The 27,225-nt window shown below is 40.0% G+C and overlaps 2 protein-coding genes across 2 annotated transcripts in view; both read left to right on the top strand.

Moving 5' to 3' along the window:
* Positions 1-2,373, top strand: part of LOC136335597 (protein diaphanous homolog 1) — a 54,572-nt gene extending 52,199 nt beyond the window's left edge. The window contains exon 18 of the mRNA XM_066276785.1: positions 2,369-2,373. Within this exon, the coding sequence (XP_066132882.1) occupies positions 2,369-2,373 (5 nt within the window). The remainder of the gene's footprint in view (positions 1-2,368) is intronic.
* A 6,041-nt stretch (positions 2,374-8,414) lies between these two features.
* Positions 8,415-27,225, top strand: part of LOC136335596 (protein diaphanous homolog 1-like) — a 40,734-nt gene continuing 21,923 nt past the window's right edge. Inside the window, exon 1 of the mRNA XM_066276784.1 lies at positions 8,415-8,498. Coding sequence (XP_066132881.1) covers positions 8,441-8,498 — 58 coding nt within the window. The 5' untranslated portion in view covers positions 8,415-8,440. The remainder of the gene's footprint in view (positions 8,499-27,225) is intronic.

The raw sequence follows: 27,225 nt of genomic DNA, 5'->3' as shown, positions 1-27,225 counted from the left end.
TCTGGAAGAAGGGCTGTGCCGGCTTCCACAACCACTCCATTCTTTAGGCACAAATGTCTTTGAATTGGCAGTGACTCTTAGGAGTACAAAAAAGGAACAACGTTAAATTAGGGAAAGTAAGTGAGATACTGGGTATTCAGGTTCTGATTACTGTATATTCAACTGTAGCAATACTAATTCTGTTGGAGAAGTAGCACATGCTTATCTAGTTCTAGTGGGAGTCCTGCTTAGATGATTTCAGCCCAGCAGTTGCCAGTCTTGATGAGGAAGTCATTTGGACACTAGGTTTTCATAATACTGCATAATTTCCCTTTTCGCTTGCTAAACACAGCTCTGCTATTTGTTAAATGTGGCTGTATCTCTCTTGTATTTTATTTCTACGTATAAGCTCCAGTATGCCTCCTGGCTCTTCTAGGAATGGACGTTAAAGAAAACACACACCTGCTTTCGATAGTCAAGGTCTTCAGCCACTGTTTCATTAAGGTTCAGGAAGACATGTACCTTTTTCTAAGAGAAAGGCTAAGAGAGGATCAGTCTTCAAATTTATACTGCACGTTCTCATTCACCTTTTTCTCTCTCAAGGGTTACTGTTATTTCTGAACTCTTGACTTCTTATAAACCAGGAATTTACTTAGTTGATTTGTTTGTTGCCAGGAGAACTATTTTGAGTTCAGATTTGATAGGCAGTGCTATAAAACTTCCAGTACTTTTTCACTTTTCTTGTGATTGGTAAGGAGTCTTATCATGGTCTCTTTGTTGACTCTGCTGCTTTAAGTCCTTGGAAACATGCTCAGTAGTTAATTTTATTTCAGCTTCTCCTAGGGAGCAGTTTTATCACTGTGGTGGGCTCGGGCCATTATCTTCAGTATGTATAACTAGTTTTTCATTCTGCTTTTCTTTTACTCTCTTTCGCTGATACATGCTCCTATTTACAACCGTTATGTTTTAAAACAGCGTGGTGACAACTAATGTTCTTTTTAGGTGTATTCCTTTCTTTCAGAAACCTTTTGGATTCTTAAGATCCACAAGCTAATGTCCCTTAATAGGTATGCAGTGGACAATATGTAGCATTAAATGGTCTCTCTCTGCTAAAATATGACGTGCATTTTGGGAACTATGAGCCTGAGAATAGTTTTCCAAGTGGTTAATGGCTAATTTAGAAAGAACTATGGCTAAAAGGTAAGATCTTGACCAACAGCTGAGAATTTCATAAACAATAGCAGTATTCTAGTTAGGATTTGACAGTGCAGGTCCAGATCCCAAGATCTGTGCTATTGTCCCACAGGTCAGGTCAGAACTGTCAGCAGCTGTGAATAGGTTTGCCTGTCTGCTGCTCTCCTAAAATTTTCATGGGTCAGGCTGTACCAGGAGCCTGTGGTGAGGAAGCAATCCTCTCTTTCCCAAAAGGGAGCCAAGGGTCTTTTTCTTCCCTGTGATCCCCCTCTGTCCACTTTGTGGCACCCACCCATTTTAATATTCATCAGGAAATATCCTCGTGAATCTTTACAGCCTCTGCAACCTTAACCTCTAGAAACAAGATTTTGTAAGCGCTCAGCATACTCCACCTCACTCAGTGAGGTTAGTGGCAGGAAGATGTCTGTTCTCTTGGTTCTTTATGCCTCTCAAGTGTGTGGACAAGAGGTGCTATCAAAGTGAACATTTGTTGGGGTTCTTGACTTTTCTTTACTAACTTCTCTTGGATTTGTTGTTGTTGTTGTTCAATTATTCACACAAAATAACATTCTGACAGTTTTAAATATATCTCCAGAATGAAATTACAGGTGAAAGAGTATGGACTATGGCCAAATTGCCTTCAAGGTCAGTTGGTGGGAAATTTATGCTCTCAGTGTATGAGAAAGCTTCTGTTTTGTATTATAGTCAAAAGTTTTTTGTTTAATTTATTAGCTGAAAACTGGCATTTTATTGTTTTAATTTGTATCTCATTAACTTCTTTTGGATTTTGAGTAGGGACAGACTGTTAGCACAAAGAAGTTGAGAGGTTCCATTATATCAGATGTTATAGTGGTTTTTAACTTTTTTACGCTTGGGGATAGTGAAAGTAGGAGAATTATTTCAGAAACTGCTAAGGCAGAAGTCATCCTGAGCATAAGCAAATCTGACCAAGGTCATTGGGTCTATAATCTATACAATCAGCAGGAAATTTCTGGCAGACTGATACACAGCCCGGAGTTGAAAAACACTGATACGGTAGTCCTTGTGATTTATAAGCAGGAGTCTCCCCCCACCACTTGGGGTTAGGAAGGGTCCCGCACAGGGAGTAAGTACTCCTCTGGGTCATGATCTCCCATCCTCAGTGTGGAAAAAGTAGGCCTAAGCCACCCCCTTATGTGCCTCTTTGTTGTCCCAGCTTGACCTCACTAATTGCCTTGAATCCACTGGCTCTAATATTATGCTGTTTATCTTGGTTTCTGTCACTCACCACAGGAAGCCCCAGACTCAGGTCATCCTCATCTCCCACACTGAAATCCCTGTGAGGTTCTGAAACTCCTATTCTGAGTCCTGCCATCTCACCTGAACTCTTGAAACCATCCACTGTGCCCTCTGGAATTCATGATCCATCACTAGCAAAATCTCCTGCCATCAACTCGGCCTTGTTGCTCTGACAGTGACCTGGCTTTTCCTCGCACTGCTCTCCCTTGTGTTCATCTCCTGTGGGTGCCCCGCCCCGAGCTGTAAACCTCACTCCACTGGGTCTCAAGATGGAGCAGATGTACTTTTTGTTCTTCATTGCTACTTCCAGGTCATTCCACCTTTCTTTTTCCTAAAAACCCATCATTTTGAATCTCACATCAAAGTATATCACCCACTTCCCTTCTCTGTGCTGTCATCTGCAAGCACACCAACAATTCCTGCTAGTGTCTGTTAGCGTAGCTCCTGGCCACTCTCTGCAGTACTCCGGTACTGCTCCTGTCTTCGTTTTTAGCACCTTTTTACACGAACAGGTCATGATCTTACCAAGTTCTGGCTTCACAATTGCTCGCATTATCCTTTTCCAGTGATCTAGTCCTCTCCCCTCCCTTGCCCATTCTGTCCCATGCCAGGCACCAATAACTGCAACCCTTCCACAATCTCAATTTCAGACCACCTGCATTCTTTTTACCTCTCGCTTTAGTACCCTGACCCCAACAACCCTTCAGCCCCACTGGGACTTCCAATTCATTTATCCTACCATGTTTTGTTGTCTTTCACCCCTCAGCTAAAATTCCATGGTTAATCTTAATCATCCCCGTGGGGTTTTTTCCTCCCATTACTTTTCTCTCATCTCAGCATACTTGACTGGCAGGACCACAGTCCTGGTCAGTTACATCTCTCTCCACCCTGCCCCGTAGCTGTGCCAGTGAGCACAGCTGGGGAACGTGGACAGCTGGCTCTCCTGGCACTCGGGCCTCACTTGGCTTTCAGGGCAGCACGGCTCTGACCCTCTCCTACCTCACTGCTCTTTCTCCCGGATTTCCGCTCAGTTTACAGTGTTGCTTGGCTCTTGATGCTGCCAGGCAATCAGATATTAAACATTCCTAATCCATTCAATTTCCTGCTCTCCCGAATGATTATTTCACACCTTTTCTCTCAAAGGCCCAGTACCTCCCTCATCTGTTTTTTTCTTCACTGAGAAAACAGATAGTCAGCAGAGGAACTTCCATAGACTTCCACCATTACTTTTACCCACTTTCTTTGTCTTCCTCTCTGTAACAGCTGTCCTGTCTATAGCCAGTTCCTGGATTAAGGTGATACCTTTTTTTCAACAATTGCTTAGAATACCCTGAAAATATAAAATTTAAAAAGCTTTCTCTTTCCCCTCACAGCAACTGTGGCTAATCATATCTAATACAAGAATGGATACGATCCTTTCCTCTTTTAGTTCAAGTGAGAAAATGTGGGAAAATTTCAAATAGAACCTTTCTGGAAAATTAAGGGGCAGTGGAATTAAAAAATAAAATTACAGAAATGTCAGAGCATACACATATTTTTAATGTAATCTGTGTGATCTCACATGTATATAATGTTCTTCATTTTGCTAAACATGTTTCAGCATCTCTGGATATTATTACATGTAGATCTACCTGTAATGGATAGATCTACTATCCATTTTTTCTAATGGATAGTAGTATTCTGTCAAATGATAATACAACTTCATACAACTGATTTCTTACTGAGAATTTAAGTTCCCTATATTTTATATCATAAGCAGTACTGCAGTAATCATTATTGTATTTAACTCTGCATACTTGTATTTCTGCACAGTAAATTGATTTAAAAATTATTTATTGATTTTTGTGAGAGAGAGAGAGGGAGAGAGAGACAGAAACATCGATCTATTTCTGTATGTGCCCTGACTGGGGGTAGAACTGGCAACCTTTGTGTGTTGGGACGATGCTCAAACCAACTGAGCTATTCTGCCAGAGTTCTGCACAGTACATTTTTTTAAATAAAATTTCTGGGCTCATATTGCTAGGTGTAGCATTGTACCAATTTGCACTTCTGCCAAAAATGAGAAATTATTTCTCGTAATATCTGATAGGGGAAATGTGATATCTTGCTTTAATGACTAATGAGAATGCATTGAGATTTTCCTTTATGCCTTGACTCTTCCCTCATCTATAGAATGAAGTGGGTGAACTGAAAACTACATTTCAGTTCTAAACTTCTGATTCTGTTACTATTTTTTTCCTTCTTTGCGTAAATTGTCTTTGGTGTCATCTCAAATTCTTTTGTTGTGACAGCTTTCCAAAAAGTTCTTGTCTCCGTTTTCTTTGTTCTGGTCTGGGTTTCGTTCTTTTTCCATGCACTGGTGGAGATTTAAGGGGGAGTGTCATCAGATAAAGATAATTAAACTTTAATTCCCTCTAAACTGGTGGAATTTGATCCATCTACAGTGTGCTCTTGCTCTTTCTCCTTTTCGCCACCAGATGGCACATGGAGCTCTTCTGTTTTAGATGTGTCATTGTTACGTCTGTTAGTGACGCAGTCACGTTAGAGAGAGGCGGCCTCTGTTGTTTCCAAATGCAAACTGCTTGGTATGCTGCCCTCTACCTGTTAGGATAGTCATTTGGAGGACTGATCAGTAACATTAAGACAGAAAGCTATGCTTGCCCTTTTACAAAAGGATCTTGTCCTGTTGCAGCTAGTGTTTTTAATAGGAGCAATTTAGTGCTTTTGAGGGCCCCATAGTTTAGAGAATGTTTTTATTTTTATTTTGCTTTGGTAAAATCCTTTGATAGCTTGGTGAAAGCATAACTTTCCTTTCAGGGTGCTTAAATAGAGGATTGTCTTTTACCAGTTTAGTAGTTCTTGTAAATATATTTGTAACCCTATTATATACACATTCATAATTCTATCTGTGTCTCAGCTTCTACTAAATAGCTCTCTCCTCTGATTATATACTAATAATTTCCCAGAGACACTGTACTGGATTTTTTTTTTCCAGGGAATCCCTGGCCTGCCGTGAGTAGAATTTGTCAGACATCCCTTCTCTGACATTTGTTGGCTCCTGATTATCCAAACATAATCTCAATTTTAGAGCCTCTTTCTAGCTATTCAGACTTGTGTGTGCCTATATTACTATTCTAGACATACATTGACTTTAACTGTATCTTTAAACCCAAGACGCCATCCACCATTACCTACAGATTCCAGATTGGATTTCTGACAGAACGTCCTTTTACATGGCATTGTCTGCAACTTAGATCATCTCAGAGGGAGATGATTGCCTAAATTTCTGTCATCTTGCTACAGTCAGTCCCTACATTTAAATGTCTGTTTCACCAGTAATTCCCAGCCTTTAGTGTGCATATGGATTACCTGAGGAGTTTGTTACAGGGCCAGAGAGTCCAAGTTACAAGGACTGTGGAGGGGTGTATTTTTAGTAGACTTCCCATGTAATTTTGTTATAGATGTATTGGTCTAGCTCAGGGGTTGGGAACCATTTTGGCTGAGAGAGCCATGAACAGCACATATTTTAAAATGTAATTCTGTGAGAGCCATACAACGACCCGTGTACATTACGTATTATCCAATAAAAATTTGGTGTTGTCCCGGAGGACAGCTGTGATTGGCTCCAGCCACCCGCAACCATGAACATGAGTGGTAGGAAATGAATGGATTGTAATACAAGAAAATGTTTTATATTTTTAACTTTTTTTTTTTATTAAAGATTTGTCTGCGCGCCAGATGCAGCCATCAAAAGAGCCACATCTGGCTTGCGAGCCATAGGTTCCCGACCCCTGGTCTAGCTTGACCCATTGCTTCAGTTTTTCTTTCTTTCTCCATTTTCTGCTTGCCATCTTCCCCTGCCTGCTATAGTCTGGAAGCTTTCTTATTTTTTTCCTCATGATAACATTTTTATGTCTGAGTCAGAATAGGTATTGTACAAGTATTATCTTTGTTCTTTCGTGGCAGTCATACCAGATCACTTCAGAAAGCAATTTGAAACATTTTTATATGTGTGTCAGAGTCAGTATTGTAGGAGTATTATCTTTGTTTTTATGGAGGGCATACAAGATCATTTTGGAAGCAGTTTGACACTGTGTATTGACTGAAAAATTCTTTTCTTGCCATTTTTCCAGCCAGTTCTCAGTAGGCATCTTTGGAGGATGTTTTGAAGTTCTCTGGAGTCAGTGAAGTAGCTGGGACCCACTTAGAGACGGACTGGGCTGGAGAGGGTGGGTGGAGGGCAGATGACTAGATGTCCCCCAGGCCTGTACAACACAGATGGCGTTGATGAGAAACGAGGAAGTCAGATCATGATGAATGTTATGACTGCAGATATAACCAAACTTGAAATTAAAGTTTGGTTCTTCTCTCACGATGGAGACCGGCAGTTGGTAGGGATCAGAAATGTGATTTGGAGGAGGAGTGGGATCTGCAGGAAATTTCAGAACAGAGGCAGGCTTTGAGATTAGCAGAAGGGGGACCCTGTGCTCTTTGGCTACATCCTGGAGCTCAGACTGCCGCCTCAAGGAAAAAGCACTGTTATGAGGATCCCTGACATTGTGGGAGTTGTTGGATCTGAAATGACTTTTCTGCTGATGGGGGACAAATCTCCCTCCAAACATAAAGTAGTAGCCAGCCGAGTTTTCAGGTAGTGCTGCGGGTATCTCCACCGCAGATTGTTTTCTCTGGGTTTTTCTTTCCGTGTGTCTGTTGGCTGTTTTTCTGCATAGGTAATACAGTGAGTTCAGAAGTCAGGACAGTTACAGAAAAGTCTCTTTCTTACACTTGTATTCATCCATCCCATTCTTCCCCTCCTTCCTCTCTAGAGGTCACCATCTTTATAATTTCTTGATTATCCTTTCAGTGTATTTTAAAAATGCAATTATAAGCAAATACTAATACAGATTCCTATCCTTCCTCCCTTTACCAAAAGGTAACATACTATCTATACTGTTCCATACCATCTATATCCTGGAGAATTTTCATATCAGTGTGTAGAGATTTTCCTCATTATAGTTCTCTTATGATGAGAACTATAATAAAAAAATATATAGTAATGAAATAATCAGTCCTTTTTTTTGGAAACAGTTGCTGCAATAAGCCATTTGGTCTGACTGCATCTTAGCAGCGTGTGTCCTTTATTCTCTCTGTTTTCCATGCAAACTCTCTTACCTCACAACAGAACAGTTAGTGACCCACCCCAATCCTGTATAAATACAGTAATTCATTCTAGAGCTCTTCAGCCATTGTGGTATGAGGAAGAGAGACTTGAAAAGTTCTGCTAAGAGGCCTTCTCCACCTCCAAGTAGTTCACTGGAACATTATACCCTAGAGCAGAGCTTTGTGTCACTAGCATAGGGACACTACTTCATAAACAGGTATAGTCTTCAAAGGAAAGCGGTGACCTGATTAATTTTTTCTTGTTTCTCAGTTTTTGTTCTGAAGGTAATTGCTCTAGAACTTAGTACCGTGAAACTATCCCGTGTTCTAACTGTGGCCTTTGGAGCAGCATGGAAGAATGCTCATGATACAGCGCTAAGTGGGAAAAGCAGGAAACAGTTTCATACCTTCACTGCAGTCATGTTTTACAGAAAAAAAAATGCAGAAGTAAAAGATTGGAAGGGTATATTACCAGGAAACTCTTAACAGTTTTTGTTAGGGTGCTAAATACTCTTTTTTCTTCACGTTTTCTATAATGTGGTCATCTTATTTTTATGATGGGAAGGATGAAAGGATTAAGAAGGAAAATTTTCAGGGTCCAGGATGCCTAAAACGGGGGTTTCTAGAAGTACTTGGACCCGATAGATTAATGTGTGCAGAGCAGAGAGCAGTCTCACAAAGCAGGCAACGGCGTCTTTTACTTCACTCTCCCAGCCTGCTGAAAATCAGATCCCAACTGAAAAAAAGCTGTTTGTTCTTCTCTCAGCTTCGTTGGGTTAAGAAACCCCAGTTACACAACAGAAAGGCATTGGTAACCCATGTATGCAAGATGAGAGGCAGTCATGCTTCCCTCCTGATCTGGCAGCAGTCCCAACTCTGTTCTAAGAGTGAGTGACTTTTCTTTCATATCTGTTAGACTGGAAGATAAGACACTGTTTATGTGTGTGTTTAAATTTCCTTTAGATAAGAAAAACTGCTGAAATCCTCCAAAAAGAATGTCCTCTCCTATTCAGCTTGCATTTCCATTCTGCTTGCATTTTTCTTTTCAGCCACGGGGTGTGCGCAGTTGAGCTGTTTTGGCTCGGGTTCCAGATTGTGAGGTCAGAGACTGGGGATTGGAGGAGAGCATCAGGTGACTTTCAGTAACAGTGATGACGATCCTGCCCTCATCCCCACCCCTTCTCCCCCCCCCTCTTTCCCCACCCTTTCCTGGCTTCTACCTTAGGAACAAAGAAGGGAAAAAAAGCAATATGACGAAAACCAGCAGCTGCGCCTGCAGACCCAGGCTGGGGGCTGGGTGTTATGCCATCTGTTTTCTTTGTTGCTCTTTCACACAGTTACGTCCCCTCTCAGTGGCCTGAGTAAAATGGAAGGTATTTTGTAGAATCCTTTGCTACGGAGACTGGCTTAGAAATCTGCAGTTTATTCAGTATTTAGGTGGGTGTGGGTGAGATGCAGCAGATTAAAAATGCTTTAAACACCTAGAAAAAAAAAGAAGGTATTTTGCCTTCTCATTCTGTCTTATTCAAGAATATCTATTTAATGTCAGAGATGGTGATAGGGGCATATCACCTATTATTTCTAATTATTAAAACAATGTTGCCTAATAGGTATTACCTTCATTTCATAGAGAAATATCAAGTACAGAATTAATATGACCTTTATTTTTTAAGATCTCATACCACATAAATACCGAGCCGGAATCGGACCCCAAATCTGTTGACTCAGAATCCGGCATCTAGTAAGTGGGACTGGCAAGAAGGCTGGCATGTTTAGAGAAACCTGAGGTGCCCGCATCCAGGGACTGTCATGGCACCAATCCAGTGCGCTTTGCTTTTCACCAGAAATCAGTGTTCTGATTTCTTCCAAAAATAGATCTCAAGGTAAAAAAATGAGATCAAGGGGAACATATAGATTAAAAGAATTTTTAAGCATGTCAGTCAGTTGCAGCGTGTGGGCCTTATTTAGATCCTGATCCACTTTTTAGGAAAGGAAAGGGCTTTACTCCTAGTACTACCTTATTTTGATGCCTGTTTTTCCTGCCCTCTAACCTACTGTTCCCTTGCATAAACCTGTCCTACCCTTTTGCTGTCTTGCTCGGGGCACTGCCTGTCCTTCCAGTCCCTACCCACCCAGATCTCTGAAACTGATCTCTCCCTTAGCACTCCTTTACTGAGTCACCTTCCTGGGTGTGCTGGGGCAGTGTCTGTGAGAAACTCGGTGACTATATTGTCTGAATGAGCCATGCTTTGTGAAGCGCCTAGATTTCTAATACTGCTTTGCTGCCACCCTTTCAGGCTCCCATTTGTGTCCCCTTCTTCCTAATTCTCAGCTTGTTGCCTTGGGATTCTGTCTGGCTTTGTCCGGTCCTTCAGGCTTATCCATTTCTGCCAGTTTGCCCCATCCCTCCTCATAGCTTGCACATCCATGCTGAGGCAGTTCTGTGGGATCCAGCAGATGGGGGTTCGTTTTGGGCAGGAATAATACCTGTTTATTCGGCATGCTATTTATCTGTTTTTCCCTCCTATGCAGTATACCTATGAATGGTTTTGAGGTACTGACTTTTGCTCTCGTGAATATTATAGCTATGAAGAGTATAGAGTAGGAATTCTCCACATGGGCAGTTTTTTACATTAGCACATGATAGGACCTTGTTCACTCCTCTTCCCAGAATCAGAGAACTCTTGTAGAGCTTAACAGACATGGCTTACTGTGTGCTAGATGGCCTTCATAATTCCAGAGCTGCGTTACCCTCACAGAAACTTGATTTCCTTAGTAACGTTAGGGAGCTTACTAAGTGTTCTAATCTTATAGATATGCTGGGAGCCTAGGACTCTTCCACAAAGACCCTGTTTCTTCAGACAGAACTATGGTGGTACCAAAGTCCACTTTCTTATTTTAACTTCCTATATTGATTCTGTGCTCTTGTGTGTTAAATGTACTACAGTTATCTCACTTTCTGGATATGATGCTTCTTCAAGTAGTGGAAACCATTGGTGACTTGGACCCACAGAATTTTAAACATGTTTCTGCATTTTCTACCTTTCTCATGTGTCCTCTTTGAGTCATAAGGTACTTGGCTCACTCAAGGGAGATGTATAGTAAGATTATGTTCCTGGCTGAATAGGGTCAAATGCCGCAGGCTCTATCTTGTGCCGAGCACGTACTTGTGGTCCTGAGTAAGTGAGTAAGAATTAAGGTTAGGTGGAGTTGCTTTGTAGCTCAGCCTGAATCTTTCAGCCCTGCTTTAATGGAAAAAGCCCTTTTTCCATCTTCCTTACTCACTCCCACCTGCAATTCTTAAGAGCTTAGTTTCCAGGATGTCAGGCGACTCCCCATGCCTCCATTTCCTGTTTGTAGTGTTCATTGAGAGAAGCCTGGGACAGGAATTCCTGGGGAAGTGATGGCTCTTACTTTGGGACTCCGGGGCCCTCAGCTCATTGCTGAGGTTGGGGAATACCGTGCACAGAAGGACCTCCCTTCCGTCCTGTGGGCCCTTAGAAACTCTGTTACTGATGGTAACCAAGCAATAACTGGGACTCAGGTTGCTGACTTTGTGCCTTGACTATTCTTTGACTTTAGAAACTGAAAATTAAATTTTTTTTCTTGTGCTTTAATTTCTATTCTTTGATTTTAGAATTCAACATAGGTATCAAGATTCATGACAAAATTAGGTTGGACTCTGTAGGATTGATTGCTTTGACATACCAAAAATAACGAGGAAAGGATAACAGGGTCCCTCTGTTGGACAGCAGGGGGTGCCCTTTCCCTTCGCTTCATTGCTTGGCACTCCCTACTGCATTCAGCCATTTTAGACAGATTGTTTTTGTTTCCACCTAACTCCATTTTGTGTTTGTGACGCAGGAAAAAAAAGAGTGCGGCAAGGGAGGAGCCTGCTTGGGGGAGGGAGGCAGTCCAGGGACTCCCGTACTCGTGCTGGTTCACCAGGGGCTCACCTTGCTACCGGCTGCCTGCATCCTGAGCATCCTAAGCATCCTAAGCATCCTGAGCAGTAGTAGATGCTGACTCCCGGCCAGCTAAGCAAAGAACAAGTGGTGACTGGCTACTGGATGCCTCCCAATAGTGACAGGGCACTGGCTTCTGAGACTCAGGCAGGGCGCCCCCTCTGTCTCACTGAGAACTTAGGCCAGGGCTTAGGTGGGTTTTATTAGAGATGTTTAGGGTCATATTCTCAATTACAGAATCAACTAAGAAGAAAAGGCCCTTTCACCACGTAGTTGTCTGAGAAGAGTTAGATGCCTTGATGACTCCAGGGAAATAATCTGACTTTTAAAAGCTTTTATTTTTGAAAATGTAACACACACACACACACACACACACAATACATAGATGTGTACATGCATACCTGCAACTTTGGTGTATTGGGACAACACTCTAACCAACTGCTACCCATATATATATATATACATATATGGGCATGCATTATAGCTGAAGAGAATAGTATGAATGTCTGTGTCTCCATCACCCAGTTTAGAAACTTAACTCATGGCCAGTCTTTTTTATCTACCTCCTTGCCACCCCATTTATTTTTAAGTATGCCATAGTTAGTCATATTATATAATTCTTAAGTAGTTCAGAATGTGTGTCAAAAAAGAAGGGCTTTGCCCTGGCCGGGTAGCTAAATTGGTTAGAGTGTCCTAATATGCCAAGGTTGTGGATTTGATCCTTAGTCAGGAAGCACACAAGAATCAACCAGTGAATGCATAAATAAGTGGAGCAACAAATTGATGTTTCATTCTTTCTCTCTCTTTCCCTCCCCCCTTCTCTCTCAAATCAATAAATAAAAGACTTTTAAAAAGAATTATATTGCCATTGTCACATCTGAAAAATTCTTTAATATTATTAGATGTTTGAATTTCTTAAAATATCTTATAGTGATAGTTCTTTTAAATATAGTTTGTTCATCTGAATCAGCCAAATAAAATTTTTACATTGCAGTTGGTTGTTGTGTCTATATTTCCCTCTCCAGTTTATGCTTTCTCATTTTTTATCTGGCAATTTATTTGTAGACTTAATTTCTTAAGGTGATAGGGAGGATGTTTCTGGTTAGGACACAGGAGATACAGAGACAGACTTCTCTTTGCACAGAGCAGAGCCTCTAATCTTGAGGATTTTCCCCAAGGTGACAGCAGAGGAAGTAGGTCAAATGCCCTGCACAGGGAGAGAGGGCCAGAGTCACTTGCTTGTTTCTCCTGACATGATAACCTGTTACCCAGTCTTTAGAAAAGTTTGCAGACTGCTCTGAACAGAGAACGTGGTTGAAGTGGACTGTGCTCTTTCCTAGGAATTAAAGGAGAGCTTTTAAGCTCTGGGTACCCCATTTACCTGCTGCAGAGTAGCTGCATCCCCGGGGTGGTTCAAGATCCTCAGCTTGATCTTCCCACTGCTTTCTTTTTACTTCCGGGACAGCCTTTCTCTGTGATCATCTCAATGAGTTAGCATTTTATAGAAGGCTTTACAGAAAGAAGAAATATAACGTTGGAGGTGGCCATGTTTGAAATTCTATTCTGGCTTCAGTGTTCTAACATCCCCACTCTCTTCCCCATGACCTTTTTGGAGATTACCCGCGAGACTGGCTTATATGCAGATGGTGAGATGAAAGCTCTGGCTGGATGCTCATTTTCCCCATCTGAAAATGGGTCAGTGATTCTGACTTTCAGCAAGCACAGCAGGCGGTCTGTTCCTTTGCTCCTGGGGAGGGCATGGGCTACAGAAGGGAAGTTGCAGGGTCTGACTTCTTGGCAGGGCTAGCAGGGCACTCGTAAAGTCTGGTCCTTGGAGACTGGGATGGCTGCGTGCCAGTTTGGAAGCCATAGTTCCCATTAGCAAAAGTGCTTAGCATCTGCTGAAGAGGTCAGGGTGGCAGCAACTAGAAATATGGACTCTGGCACTAACTCACATTTTTACCCAAGTTTCAGTTGAGTGATAAGGGTCTCTTTTCTGCTCTTGTTAGCAGAGAGTTCATCATTTGCAGATAAGATTCTCCTTCCCTCTGTACTAAGGTACTGTCTGGACTACTTCTGCATACTAGCTCTTGGGCTGGAACCCAAGATTATACGTCAAATGATACAGTAATTGTATGCTGAATTAATGTGCCATTCCTATAACAGGGCTGGGGCAGCTGCTAATGGGAGTATTGCTTGAGTTCTGTATTTGAGTATTGATGGTTGTCAGTGGGGTCTCTCCCTTCCCCAGCCCAGTGTGAAAGTGGAACCGGAGCCAGCTGTCTCAGAATATGAAACTGCTATAGTTGTCTCCAGACCCACGCCTGTCTTCCCTTTCTCTCCCCTGTACACATAGTTTCACTACCTCACTACATTAACAAATCACTCTTTTAATTTGCCCCTGCTCCTTTATAGTCTTCACTTATACTGTGTATATAGCATGTAATCAGAAGTGTACTTTTTTTCTTCTATTTCAACTTATAATGGACAAATCATATGTGTATGAGTCAGTGAATTTTCATGTAATCAATACCCAGATTAAGAAACATTACTGAGAACTGGAAACTCCTTGTACCCATTTCCAGTTACAACTGATGACATACTCTCTGAGGTACTCTTCCCACCCCGACCCAAAGTAACCACTGTCCTGATGTTTTTTGTTGTTGTTTTGTGACAGAGACAGAGAGAGAGAGAAGGACAGACGGGAAGGGAGAGAGATGAGAAGCATCAGTTCTTCATTGTGACACCTTAGTTGTTCATTGATTGCTTTCTCATATGTGCCTTGACTGGGGGCTTGACCCCTTGCTCAAGCCAGCAACCTTGGGCTCAAGCTGGTGAGCCTTGTTCAAACCAGATGAGCCTGCGCTCAAGTTGGCAACTTTGGGGTTTCGAACCTGGGTCCTCCGTGTCCCAGTCCGACGCTCTATCCACTGCACCACCGCCTGGTCAGGTACCATCCTGACTTCTAACACAGTAGTCTCCGTTTACCTGGCTCCTGTTATCCATGACATATTTACTTGTTTGCTTACTATTTTGATACATCCATATCTTCAGAATTCCTAACTCATATCACTTTGAAACAAATCTACTAGAGTTCAGTGTTTGTTTACACCAAGCCTGTTTGATTCTTTTTAATTCGCGAATCCATCTGTTTGTCTGTCTTTAGCCCTGCCATAACTTTAGGCCATGCCTTTATCTCTTACTTGGAATACTAAACACTTACTTATAAAAAAAAAAGTTTTTATCGGTCTCAAGGACATTCCTTCTCTGTTGTGTAATAATACTTTAAAAAACAATATGCTTTTGCCTGTTTTTTTTTTATCTATAAATTGAAATTTTTTATCTATCACTTCCCTGCTAAGAAAGTGAAGATGTTGATACTTAATCTTACTACCTTTCCCCTTTCTCTCTTCCAAGTTATCATTATCTAATTTTTAGGTCTTCTTTTAATGTTTAAACATTTTATTGTTAAATATAATAAAAAATACAGAAAACTACATAAAACAGAGGGACAACTCAGTGAATTATTATAAGGTGAATACCCTTGCAAATGCCACTTGTCAGGAGATAGAACCCCATGTGCCCCTTCCCCTCTAAGAGAAATCACTATCCTGGCTGGTATAGCAGTCACTTCCTTTGGTTTGGTTTGGTTTTATCACCCATGTTAATATTCCTCAACACTCTAGTTTAGTTTTGCCTGTCTTTTAAAATGTCTTCTTTGTCTCTCTTAATCTATTGGTTTTTCCTCTTTATCTTTCTTTCCCTTGAAATTCATTTGTCGTAAAAACTGTATCATTTGTCCTGTGGAGTTTACCATATTACAGATTTTGTAATTTTATACCCGCAATGCAGTTTCTGTCCCCTGTATTTACTGTAAATTGGTAATTGGATCTTGAGGTTTAGTCAGAATCAGGTTCCATTTGTCTTTTGGCCAAGACTTGTTGACAATAGGTATTAGGTTCCTTTCAGAAGGCACATTATGTCTGTTTGTCCCTATCACTCTGTGATGTTAGCAGCTATTGATTTTCAGTGCATAGATCTCTTATTCATTAGAGTTACGAAGTGTGATGTTCCAAACAAAAGGAATTCTTTAAATATTCTAAATATTAATTCTTTGTCACTTAAGCGTATCACAGATATCTTCTCTCTGTAGCTTCTCTTTTCACTTGTTTTTCATAGTGTCTTGAGGAACAAAAGTTCTTATGAAAAGGTGCTTAGATTTATCAATCTTGATACATATTGTGTCTTGTTTTAGAAATCTTTTAGTCACCAAGATAATTAATTAATCCTATAGTTTTGCCTTTCACATTAAGGTTTTTAATTGACCTGTAATTGGTTTATTTGCATATGATACAATTTTTTTTCTATATATACACTTAGTTCCAGTTCCATTTATTGGGAAGTTTGTTCTTATCCCAGTTGTTTGACATAGTCTGCTATATTAAGAGCCTTTATGCATGGGTCTGTTTTCTGGATTGTACTCTCTTCTGCTCATCTGGTCTATTCCGATGCCAACACCACATGGTCTTGATTATTATGATTTTATAATATATATTGATAGCATATTTTTTGCTGCTTTCTCATGATTGTCCTAGCTTTCTTGGCCCTTTGTATTTCCATATACATTTTAGAATCAGCTTGTCAACTTAAAAAATAAAAGCATGCTGGGATTTTTATTCTATTGACTATATAAATCAATCTGGAAAGAATTGACATCTTAACAAGTGACATCAAGTCACTTGTTTAATCTATGAATCTATAAATTATATTTACTTACCATTTTTAATGTTTTTCAAGAAAGCTCTATTCTTTCATAGGGCAACTTTTATTTAATTTCTAGATAATTTATATCCTATATGATGTTTTATTTCATTTTTTTGCTCATAATGCATCCATAGATTTGGGGGGGGGATTTTTATGTTGACAGTCATCATCTTCAAATGAGGGTGTTATTTCTTCCTTTTTAATTTGTAGAATTTTTGTTTCTTTTTCTTGCCTTATTGAACTGGCTCAGGTCTCCAACCAGTGTTGTTCAATGAAGTGGTAATAATGAATCCTTTTCTTGCTCCTCATTGCAAAGGAAAAAGTTTTGACATTTTACTGTGAAGCATGCCTTTTGCCTTCAGTTTTGGGTAGATTCCCCTTGTCCAATTAAGGAAGTTTTCTTCTATTTCTAGTTTGCTAAGAAAATTTATCATGAATGGATATTGAATTTGATTAGATGCTTTTTGTACTGGTAAAATAATATATAATTTTTCTTTAATATGGAATTGTGATGAATCATATTAATTGGCTGCTGTGACACCAATCTTGCATTCCTAAAAGAAGTCCAAATTTTTTTTTAATTTTATTTATTCATTTTTAGAGAGGAGAGAGAGAGGGAGAGAGAGAGACAGAGAGGGAGAGAGAGGAGAGAGAGAGACAGAGAGAGAGGAGGGGGGAGGAGTTGGAAGCATCAACTCCCATATGTGCCTTGACCGGGCAAGCCCAGGGTTTCGAACCGGCAACCTCAGCATTTCCAGGTTGACGCTTTATCCACTGCGCCACCACAGGTCAGGCTTAAGAAGTCCAAATTGAGCATGATCTATTATCCTTTTTATCTGATATGGCTGAATTCAGTTTGCTAGTCTTTTGTTTAGGAATTTCATGTCATGGTTAATGAGTGAAAGTAACCTATTATGTTTGGATATTGTTCTTTTATATTTGGTTATTAAGATTATGCTAGCCTCATAACATAAGTTGAGACATATTTCATTTTTTCATACTATGGAGGAATTTTTCCTTAAAATTAAGGGAGTTACTTATTCCTTGAATGTTTGAAATATTTGGCTAGCAAAGTCATCTGGGTGTCTCAGGAAATTTTTGACTACTGGTTTAATATCTTTCTTGGAGATAGGGACTTTCAGGTCTTGTACAGTCAGTTTGGATAAGTTGTATTTTTCTAGAAATCTGTCCATTTCATCTAAATTCTCATATATTTTGTGTGAAATTACTCATTTAAATGCTGGGGAACTTACTCTATCACAATGAATTTTCAGGATTTTTAAATTTTCTTACTAATTTGTAACTAATTGCATTTTGTTCGTGCTTTTTTAATTTCAATCTGTAGAAATATGTAGAGTTTTTCTTTATAGCTCTGAATATTGTTCAATATTGTGACTGTTCTATATGCACTTGAAAAGCATATCTGTGTTCTTAAGTATTCTTTATATCTCCATTTTTTCTGTTTGTTAATTGTGTTGTTTAAATTTTATATATCATTTTTGTTTGTTTGCTTTAGAAGTTATGAGACAAGTACTAAAAACATCCCACTCTATGGATTTACACATTGTAATTCTGTCAGTTTTTGTTTAATTTTTAATATCAATATAATTTTAGATATCTGGAAAGGTTTTAGAATAAATAATACAGAAATTTCCTGTACACAATTCACTGCATTCCTGAGATGTTCCCATTATACCACATTTGCCTTATTCTTATATGTATGTGTGCCATTTTTTCTAAACATCTGAGGATAAATTACAGATCTGATGCATTTTTTCCTTTGGTGTGCATTTCCCAATAACAGCTCCGTAACCACAGTACAATTATAAAAATTAGGAAATTAACAGTAGTGTAATAATATTATTTAATCTGACCTTTTTTAGATTTTATCAGTTGTCACAATGATGTTCTTTACAGAAAAAATCCTGGGTTATTCATTGCATTCAGTTGTCCTTTAGTCTTCTTTAATTGGGAAAAATTTCTGTTATCACCTGCAAAGGCAGATGGATCCTCACTCAATTTGGTTTGGTTGTTGAGATTAATGAAGCGCTGCTACAGGTTTGAAATGGCTTAAGGGGACAAGGAAAAGAGGCTGGTGTGGGTTTTTATTGTGTTTAGGAGGTGGGGCTAGGGTGAGAGTTCTGCACAAAGACCTTGCATGATTTGAAACTCCTGTTGGCACCAAAGGAGGAGCCCTGAAGTTTTCCTGTTAGTTTGCCCAGATATGGGGCTCAAGGGGAAAAGGAGAGCTAAGGCCTAACAGCTGTTGGTAGTCAAACATAAAAAACATACATATATGACATGGCCGGTAGCTCAGTTGGTTAGAAGGACATCTCGATCCCGACATGCCAAGGTTGTGGGTTTGAGCCCCGGTCAGGACACAAGCAAGAATCAACCACTGAGTGCATAAATAAGTGGAACAACAAATCGATATTTCTCTCAAATCAGTGAGTTAAATATATATATGCAGACTCCTCATTACAGTTCTTTGGTCTTTATCTTTCATGACCTTGCCATTTTTGAAGACTACAGACCAGTTAGTTTGTAGACTGTTCCTTGGTTTGTAATTGCTGAAATATTTGGTTTTAAATTTCCCATCTTATCTTGTGTTTTCTGTTTGTCCTGTGTTTTATGTAATATGTTGGTTTCATTCCACTCAACATACTTCTGATTGTGTGTGTGTGTGTGTGTGTGTGTGTGTGTGTGTGTGACTCCAGAATTAATTGAATATTTACTTAATATCTGGATAGTTGGGAACTTTTTAGTTTCTTTTTACTGATTTCCAGCTTAATACTAATGTGGTCTGAGGACACATTTTGAATTATTTTTGTCCTTTGAAATTTGTTGAGTCTTGCTTTACCTAGCATGTTGTGAGTTTTGGTAAATGTGTGATTTACATATGAAAAAGGGTATAATTTGTCATTTTTGAGTGCATTGTTCTAACATATCAGTTAGGTTGAGTTTGTTAGATGTGATGAGATTTTTCTATATCTTTTCCAAGCTTTTGTCTACTTGTTTTATTACTGTACAAAAGGGTTTTAATTCTTGTGCTGTGGTTATAGATCTGCCCTTTTCTTCTTTTAATTAAGTCAGTTTTTACTTTATATTTTGAAACTAAATTATTGGATATATTTATTTTTTTATTTTATTATTATTATTATTTGCATTTTTCTGAAGCTGGAAACAGGGAGAGACAGTCAGACAGACTCCCGCATGCGCCCGACCGGGATCCACCCAGCACGCCCACCAGGGGCGACGCTCTGCCCACCAGGGGGCGATGCCCATCCTGGGCGTCACCATGTTGCGACCAGAGCCACTCTAGCGCCTGAGGCAGAGGCCACAGAGCCATCCCCAGCGCCCGGGCCATTTTTGCTCCAGTGGAGCCTTGGCTGCAGGAGGGGAAGAGAGAGACAGAGAGGAAGGCGGGGCGGAGGGGTGGAGAAGCAAATGGGCGCTTCTCCTGTGTGCCTTGGCTGGGAATCGAACCCGGGTCCTCTGCACGCTAGGCCGACGCTCTACCGCTGAGCCAACCGGCCAGGGCTATTGGATGTATTTAGACTTAGAATTATTGTATCTTCCTTACGGGTTGACCCATTATCATTATGAAATGTTTATTCAAGACAATAGCATTATTAGAGATGAAATCTTTACCTGATATTAGCATAGCTACACCAGCTTTCTTTTGGTTAGTATGTTACCAGTGAAATGTTGAGACCTCCATTTTTGTCTTCTTTTGTGTGTGTGTGTGTGTGTGACAGAGAGTGGGACAGAAAGGGACAAACAGGGACAGACAGGCAAGAAGGGAGAGAGATGAGAAGCATCAATTCTTCATTGCGGCTCCTTAGTCTCCTTAGTTGTTTATTGATTGCTTTCTCATATGTGCCTTGACCAGGGGGCTGCAGCAGAACAAGTGATCCCTTGCTCAAGCCAGTGACCTTGGGCTTTAATTCAGTGACCTTTGGGCTCAAGCCAGTGACCCCACACTCAAGCTGGTGAGCCCGCACTGAAGCCAGATGAGCCTGCGCTCAAGCCAGCGGCCTTGAACCTGGGTCCTCTGCATCCCAATCCAACGCTCTATCCACTGTACCACCACCTAGTCAGGCGATTCTTGTCTTCTTGAAGTAGGAAATTCAGTCAAGAGACAAAGTGCAGCAATTAAAGCAAGGATTTATTGGAATGTAGGTGGGGAAGTCAGAGAAAAGAAGGCCTTAAAGACAGGTGCAGAGGGCTAGCCTGGGACGAGCTGCTGCTGCCCATTCCTCCCCTTGTTGCAAGTCTTGTGGGTTCCCTTAAAGCTTAGGAGAAAGCAAGACAAAGAAAATGTGCCTGGGGGAAGAGGAGGAGTAAGAGGAAGAGAAGGCTCTGGCCTGCTGCTAGGAGGGAGAGTGTTCTGGGACCTCCATCACAAGGGCTTTTAAGGGTGGAGATTTTAGGGGAGGATCTCAATATAATAATCACCAGCTCTTCTGGTGTGTCCTTTTAGGATATTAGCCTCCACTGACTGGTCACTGCCAAGGCAGGGGGTCATTAATCAGTGCAGCTGGTCCTGAGGTCAGCCGTGGCATCACTTATATGGTTTTGCTGCTTTTTTGGGCCTGGAGCTGAAACACAACTGAGGCCTAGATGTTATGCCTAGGGGTTAATGCTTAAGTGCTATTCTCTGGCCCCTTGCACACTGCCCTGCTAAGGGGTCTAACCTGCATGACTAGCAACATCAGGGGAGGGTCTGAACCACAGGACCAGCAATATGAATCAAGGGGTCTAAACTGCATGACCAGCAATATGCTAGTGGAGGAAAGGTTATCCTGGTTTATGAGGTTCTTGTTTTCCCAGTTTTGCTTGTTGCTAGGCACCTGGGGCTTTCTGCCCTGGTGGTCTATGCCTGGCCTATGGGCCTAGCTCTATTCATGTCTGTCTAACTGCCTACCACACGTTAGCTTCTCCCATGGTTTTACCTTTTACATAAGGTGTGTCTTTTGCAAGCAGTATATATTTAGTGTGTGTTTTGTAAATTCAGTTTGACGATCTTAGTTTTTATTTTCATTGATTGATTTTAGTGAGACAAAGGAAGGGGGAGAGGGAGGGAGGGAGGGAGGGAGGGAGGGAGAGAGAGAGAGAGAGAGAGAGAGAGAGAGAGAGAAGAGCATTCATTTGTTGTACCACTTAGTTGTATATCGTTGGTTGCTTCCCGTATGTGCCCTGACCAGGGATCGAACCCACAACCGTGGTGTTTCCAAACAGTGCTCTCACTCACTGAGCTAACCAGTCAGCCCTGATCTTAGTCTTTTTACTGCAAAGTATTTAACCCATTTGAGTTGATATATACTATATTGCTATTTGTTTTCTGTTTGATTTTTTCTATTTACATCGTATTTCTGTTCTTGCCTTCTTTTGAATTCATTTAAAACTTTAGTATTTCACATTTCTCCTATTCGTAGATATATATTTTTCACTATCCTGGGGGTGCCTTAAAAATTACATGTTTGCTTGACTTATTACAGTCTAATTAATATCATATAAATGATAACTTGTAACCTTCCAGATAATGCTAGAACTTTATAGCATTTTAACTCTTCACTACATACTCTCTTTTTGAGTTACTGATGTCATGCATTTTAATTCTACATGTTTTAAATCCTACAAACATTATTGCTATTATTTTGTAATAGTGATGATATTCCCTTAAAAACACTTCTAGCGTTTTTCCTTCCTATCCGCATTTCTGTATTTACTTTTGGTGTAATTTTTCTTCCACTGACTGAATACTCTTTTTAGTATTTATTTTAGTTCAGTTCTACTTTTAATGAGTTCTCTGTTGTCTTGATGTATCTTTATTTTACCCCTATTTTTGAAGGGTATTTTTTGTTTTCTCCTTTAAAAACAATACTGTCAAAAAAAATACTGTCAGTGTTGTTGTTTATTTGAAGGTAATATATTCTACCCCCTGCTCTTTGAGAATTTCTCCTCTGGTTTAGAGCTGTTTTCCTGTGATGATGTGCCATGGTGTGATCGTTTCTGTTTTTGTATTTATCCTTAGGATTCTCTGAGCTTCTTGGTATTCTGTATGTTGAAATGTTCCATCGCTTTTGGAAAGTTCACAGCTATTTCCTCTGATATTATTGCTTCTGTCCTGTTTCTGATTTTGAAATGACTGGCATTTTATTTTGCTTTCAAGTTCAGTGCCAGTCAATATGACAGGTAGCACTCCATTTTTTGTGTATGTATGTGAGATTTTTTGTTTTCATTTTGTTACCTTTAATATTTTACTTTCTGCATTTGCTTTCTCTGCCTGCCTGTGTAAAGCTTCCCTTTGAGATTGAAATCCTGGGACTCTTCCCATACTCCAAGTCACCTTTAATAGTCAGTATTACCACCGCTCCTCCAGCTTTATTGAGGTGTATATAATATACAAAAATGTGCACATAGTTAATGTATGTATTTTGACCAGTTTGGGCATATGCACATGCTTGTGGTAGCAGTACCACAATCACAATAATAAATATATCCATTACCTCCAAAAGATAATTCTATGTCTCCTTGTTTTTGTTTTTGTGGTAAGAACACTTCACCCTCTTAACAGATTTTTATGTGCACATCACCATATTGTTAATGCTTCTGTTCAATTCTTTCTTCTCTTTCTGGGCCTCCTATTCCTCAACCTTTTCACATGTCCCCTACACTCTTTTTTTGTTCTTTCATCTTTTATATCTGTGCTTTAGTTTGTATCTTCTTTATTGACCTGTCTTCCAGTTCACTAACATTTATTGTATCTCCTGTTAAACCCATGTATCGAGCTCTTAATTTCACTTATAAAAGTTTTTAACTCTAGAATGTCCATTGAATTTTTTAAAATAAATTTTAGTTCTTTGGTGAATGTCTCCATCGTCATCTATTTTTATTTTTCCCTCTGTATATTTGAATATGTTAACTATAGTTACTTAAAAGTCCTTGTTGGCTAGCTCCAGTGTCTGGATTATACATGGGTCTGTTCTTTTTTCCCCCTCCTCTTTATACAGATAAAAATGGGAGCTGATCACCTTAATACAGTCAGTGAGTGAGCTCTGCCAGTGTTTGTGGTTTGGGGAAGGCTTGATCTACCTTTGGTTCACCCAGTACCTAGAGCATAGCCTTTCTTGGGCTTCCAACTGTGAGCCTGTTGTGTTTACCTTTACTATAAGGATATAGCCTTTTGGCTTCCCAGCCACCAAAGAGAGTCTCATGTGAGACTCTCCACATTAAGCAGAAACTGGACCTTGACCCCTGTCCACCTTGCCACACACAGCCATCAAACTGGCATTGGGACAGTGCTCCAGTGTTTTGCCTATCTCTTGGGAGTAGTTCATCACCATCTTGTCAGCTCTTCCATGCTTTCAGAGTGAGTTTTTAAAACATTACACCAGCATCTTAAGATGTTTTACACAGGAAATTTGGCTCTGTTACTAGAAAGGAAATTCTCATTTCTTTTCATATTTTATATGATGATTTTCCTCAACATTGAACAATTAAAATTTGATGTAATATAATCATCCTGTCTTTTATTCTGTACCATCTTGATTTTGTGTGTATAGAATTATATTTTTAACATTTAGATGTTTAGGGTATCTGGAATTTATTTTTATAATATTCGTAAATAAAGTTAGGATCTAGCTATTTGTCTTCAAAATGGAGCGTCAGTTGTTCCAAACTATTGATTAGACCAGGAGTCAGCAGACTTGGCCAATCCATTTTTGTTAATAAAGTTTTATTGGAACACATCCATGCCCATTTGATTACATACTGTCTATGACTTCTTTCATACTATGCCAGAAGAATTGAGTAGTTGCAACAGAAACTATATAGCCCACAAAGCCTAAAATATTTATTTTCTGTCTTTTAAGAAAAAGTTTACAGATTCTTAATTGATCATCCTTTTTTCATTGATCTGTGTCTACATTAGCATATACTCTACTTCTTTATTAATTATTAAGAACTTCATATACTCTTTCAGTACCACTCTTATAATTACTGTTCTCTTATTGGCCTTGAAGCTATAATATGTTTAGTCAGGTTTATTGAAGTATAATTTGCATGTAATAAAATTTACCCTTTCTATGTGTATAGTTATATGAATTTTGACAAATGTATACAGCCCATATAGCTATCACAATCAAGATAGAAAATTTTCATCACTCTAAAAACTCTCCTGCCCCTTTGTCCATCTGCTCTCCTTACCACCTGGTCCTGGCAACTGCTGATCTGTATTTTGTCCCTAAAGTTTTGTCTTTTCCAGAAATATATAAAAATGAAGTCATACACTAAGTGGCCTTTTAAGGCTGTGTTCTCTCACCTATCATAATGTATTCTATTTTTTAAAGTGTATATATTGATTTTAGAAAGAGAGAGGGAAAAGGAGAGAAAGAACCGTTAATTTGTTCCACTTATTTATGCATTCATTGGTTGATTTTTGTATGTGTCCTGACTGGGGATTGAATTGCAACCTTGGCATATTGAGACAATGCTCCAACTGAGCTACTCAGCCTGTATGACATTGTTGATTGATTGTACTGTTTACTTCTTCTGTATCTTTCCTTGCTGATTTTCTTTTTTCTTTTCTTATTATATGACAGAGAAAGAGAGACAGAGCGAGGGACAGATAGCGACAAACAGACAGAAAGAAGAGAGATGAGAAGCATCAATTCTTTGTTGCAGTAGCTTAGTTGTTTATTGATTGCTTTCTCGTATATGCCTTGATGGATGGAGGGGGGGCTCCAGCCCAGCCAGTGACCTTTGCACTCAAGCCAGCAACCACGGAGTCATGTCTATGATCCCACACTCAAGCCAGTGACACTGTGCTCAAGCTGGTGAGCCCCTGCTCCAGCCAGATGAGCCTGCACTCAGGCCAGCGACCTCGGGGTTACAAACCTGGGTCCTCTGCATCCCAATCCAGCGCTCTATCCACTGTGCTAATGCCTGACCAGGCCTGATTTTTCTGATTACCTTAATACAGTCAGTGAGTGAGCTGTGCCAGTGTTTGTGTTTTTGGGAAGGCTTGATCTACCTTTGGTTCACCCAGTTCCTAGAGCAGCAATTCTCTTAGTTGTTTTACCACTGTCCTAGAGCATAGCCTTTCTTGGGCTTCCAACTGTGAGCCTGTTGTGTTTACCTTTACTATAAGGATATAGCCATTTGGCTTCTCAGCCACTAAAGAGAGTCTCATGTGAGACTCTCTTCTGTCTAGTAGTTTACCCATTACTGAAAGTAGGGTGTTAATGTCTTCAGATATTACTATGGCTTGGTTATATTTGTTTCTTTTTTCATCTCTTAGTTTTGTTTCTTATATTCAAAGTTCTGTCATTTGGGGCATATACATTTAGAAGTGTTATCTTTCTGGTGGGTTGATTCTTTAATTATTATGTAGCATCTCTCTTTGTCTCTAGTTATTTTCTTTGCGCTGAAGTCTACTTACTTAATATGGCCAACCAATTTGCTGCTATTCTTATTATTACTGAATTTATGTCTTATTGGGTCTTTTGTTAATCCACTCTGCCAGTGTTTTGTGTTGGTCTCAGCCTAATGATACTGCCAGCTAGGAGTCCGGGGGTCCCCTGGCAAGCCTCCGTAGTCATTTCTCCATTAGAGCCAATGTGGCTGGGCCAGTCTGGCCCTTATGGTTATGATTGCAAGACACATCCCAGCAACAACCCTCAGGGAACTTCGAAAAAGCAAGGTTTACTCTCAGATCCTGCCTGACATGGCACTCCTGGGACCACACAGTGAAGTGAGAGAGGGCAACCCTGGGTTCTGATTTTATTGGGGTTAAGGTGAGATGGCTAGGGTTTCTTCACAGGTTCCCTCTTTATTGGTGAATTTAGAACGGAAGAGTGGAAAGTAAAGCGTGGGAATGGAAAAGCAGGGTCACTCAAACAGTTTTCTAGGTCATCCAAGACTTTCTAAAAGGGGAACATGGGTGGGTGGCCTGGCTCTTTATCTTGTTGTGTAGCTGGCAATATGTTTTGTTTTTTTTTCAAATGGATGTCTTTGAAGTGGATGCCACAGCAGTCAAAAGCTTAATATCAGGACTGCCTGTTTTCTGGGCCACCCATGTCTGGATGGTTGTCCCTGCTAGGTGCCCTCCTTCCTTTCTGGTAGAAACGTGGAGTTGGTGGCTGTGGCCTCTGGCTGGGATGATCCGAGCTCTTGGTGCAGCAGGGAGCTGAGCCGGAGCCATGGCCAGATACAGTGGCAGCTGATTTACTAGAAGGTCACCCTAATAAGTGAAGTAAATGTATGGTGAATTTTAAGTTCGTATTAGTTATTTAGATGAATACTAGCTTTTTAAAATAAAATGGTCCAAAGCTACAAATTATTTAAATGACTTAGCACAAACTAAGTCAAAGCCTTGGTATTAGTTTCTTGTTTAAATTTGAGGATTTTAAATCAGATTGTAGACTATTTGGTGATTAATGATCAGTAATTATGAATAAATACATACCATTTGAATAGAAATATTATTTATTAATGGCCCTGGTCAGATAGCTCAGTTGGTTAGGGCGTTGTCCCAGTATACCAAGGTTGCAGGTTTGATCCCAGGTTAGGGCACATACAGGAATCAAACAGTGATGGCATGAATACGTGGAACAACAGAATCGATGTTTCTATCTCTGTCTCCCTTCCTCTCTCTCTAAAAATCAATAAATAAACATTTTAAAGAATGTTACCTTTAAACTATATATATATATTTATTACTCACTTAGCAAATAATTTGGTACTTACTTCAAGGCAAAGTGAACCTGAAAGTCTGCTTTGAAGGAACCCCAATGTAATGGGAGACTGATAAACTGGCAATTAAAATACAGTGTAGTAAATATCATGATGGAATTAGCACAGGCTGTTCTAGTGGACTCAG

Source organism: Saccopteryx bilineata, chromosome 4, assembly GCF_036850765.1.
Source record: "Saccopteryx bilineata isolate mSacBil1 chromosome 4, mSacBil1_pri_phased_curated, whole genome shotgun sequence".
NCBI classification, from domain to species: domain Eukaryota; kingdom Metazoa; phylum Chordata; class Mammalia; order Chiroptera; family Emballonuridae; genus Saccopteryx; species Saccopteryx bilineata.
This window is presented reverse-complemented; position numbering and strand designations above follow the sequence as displayed.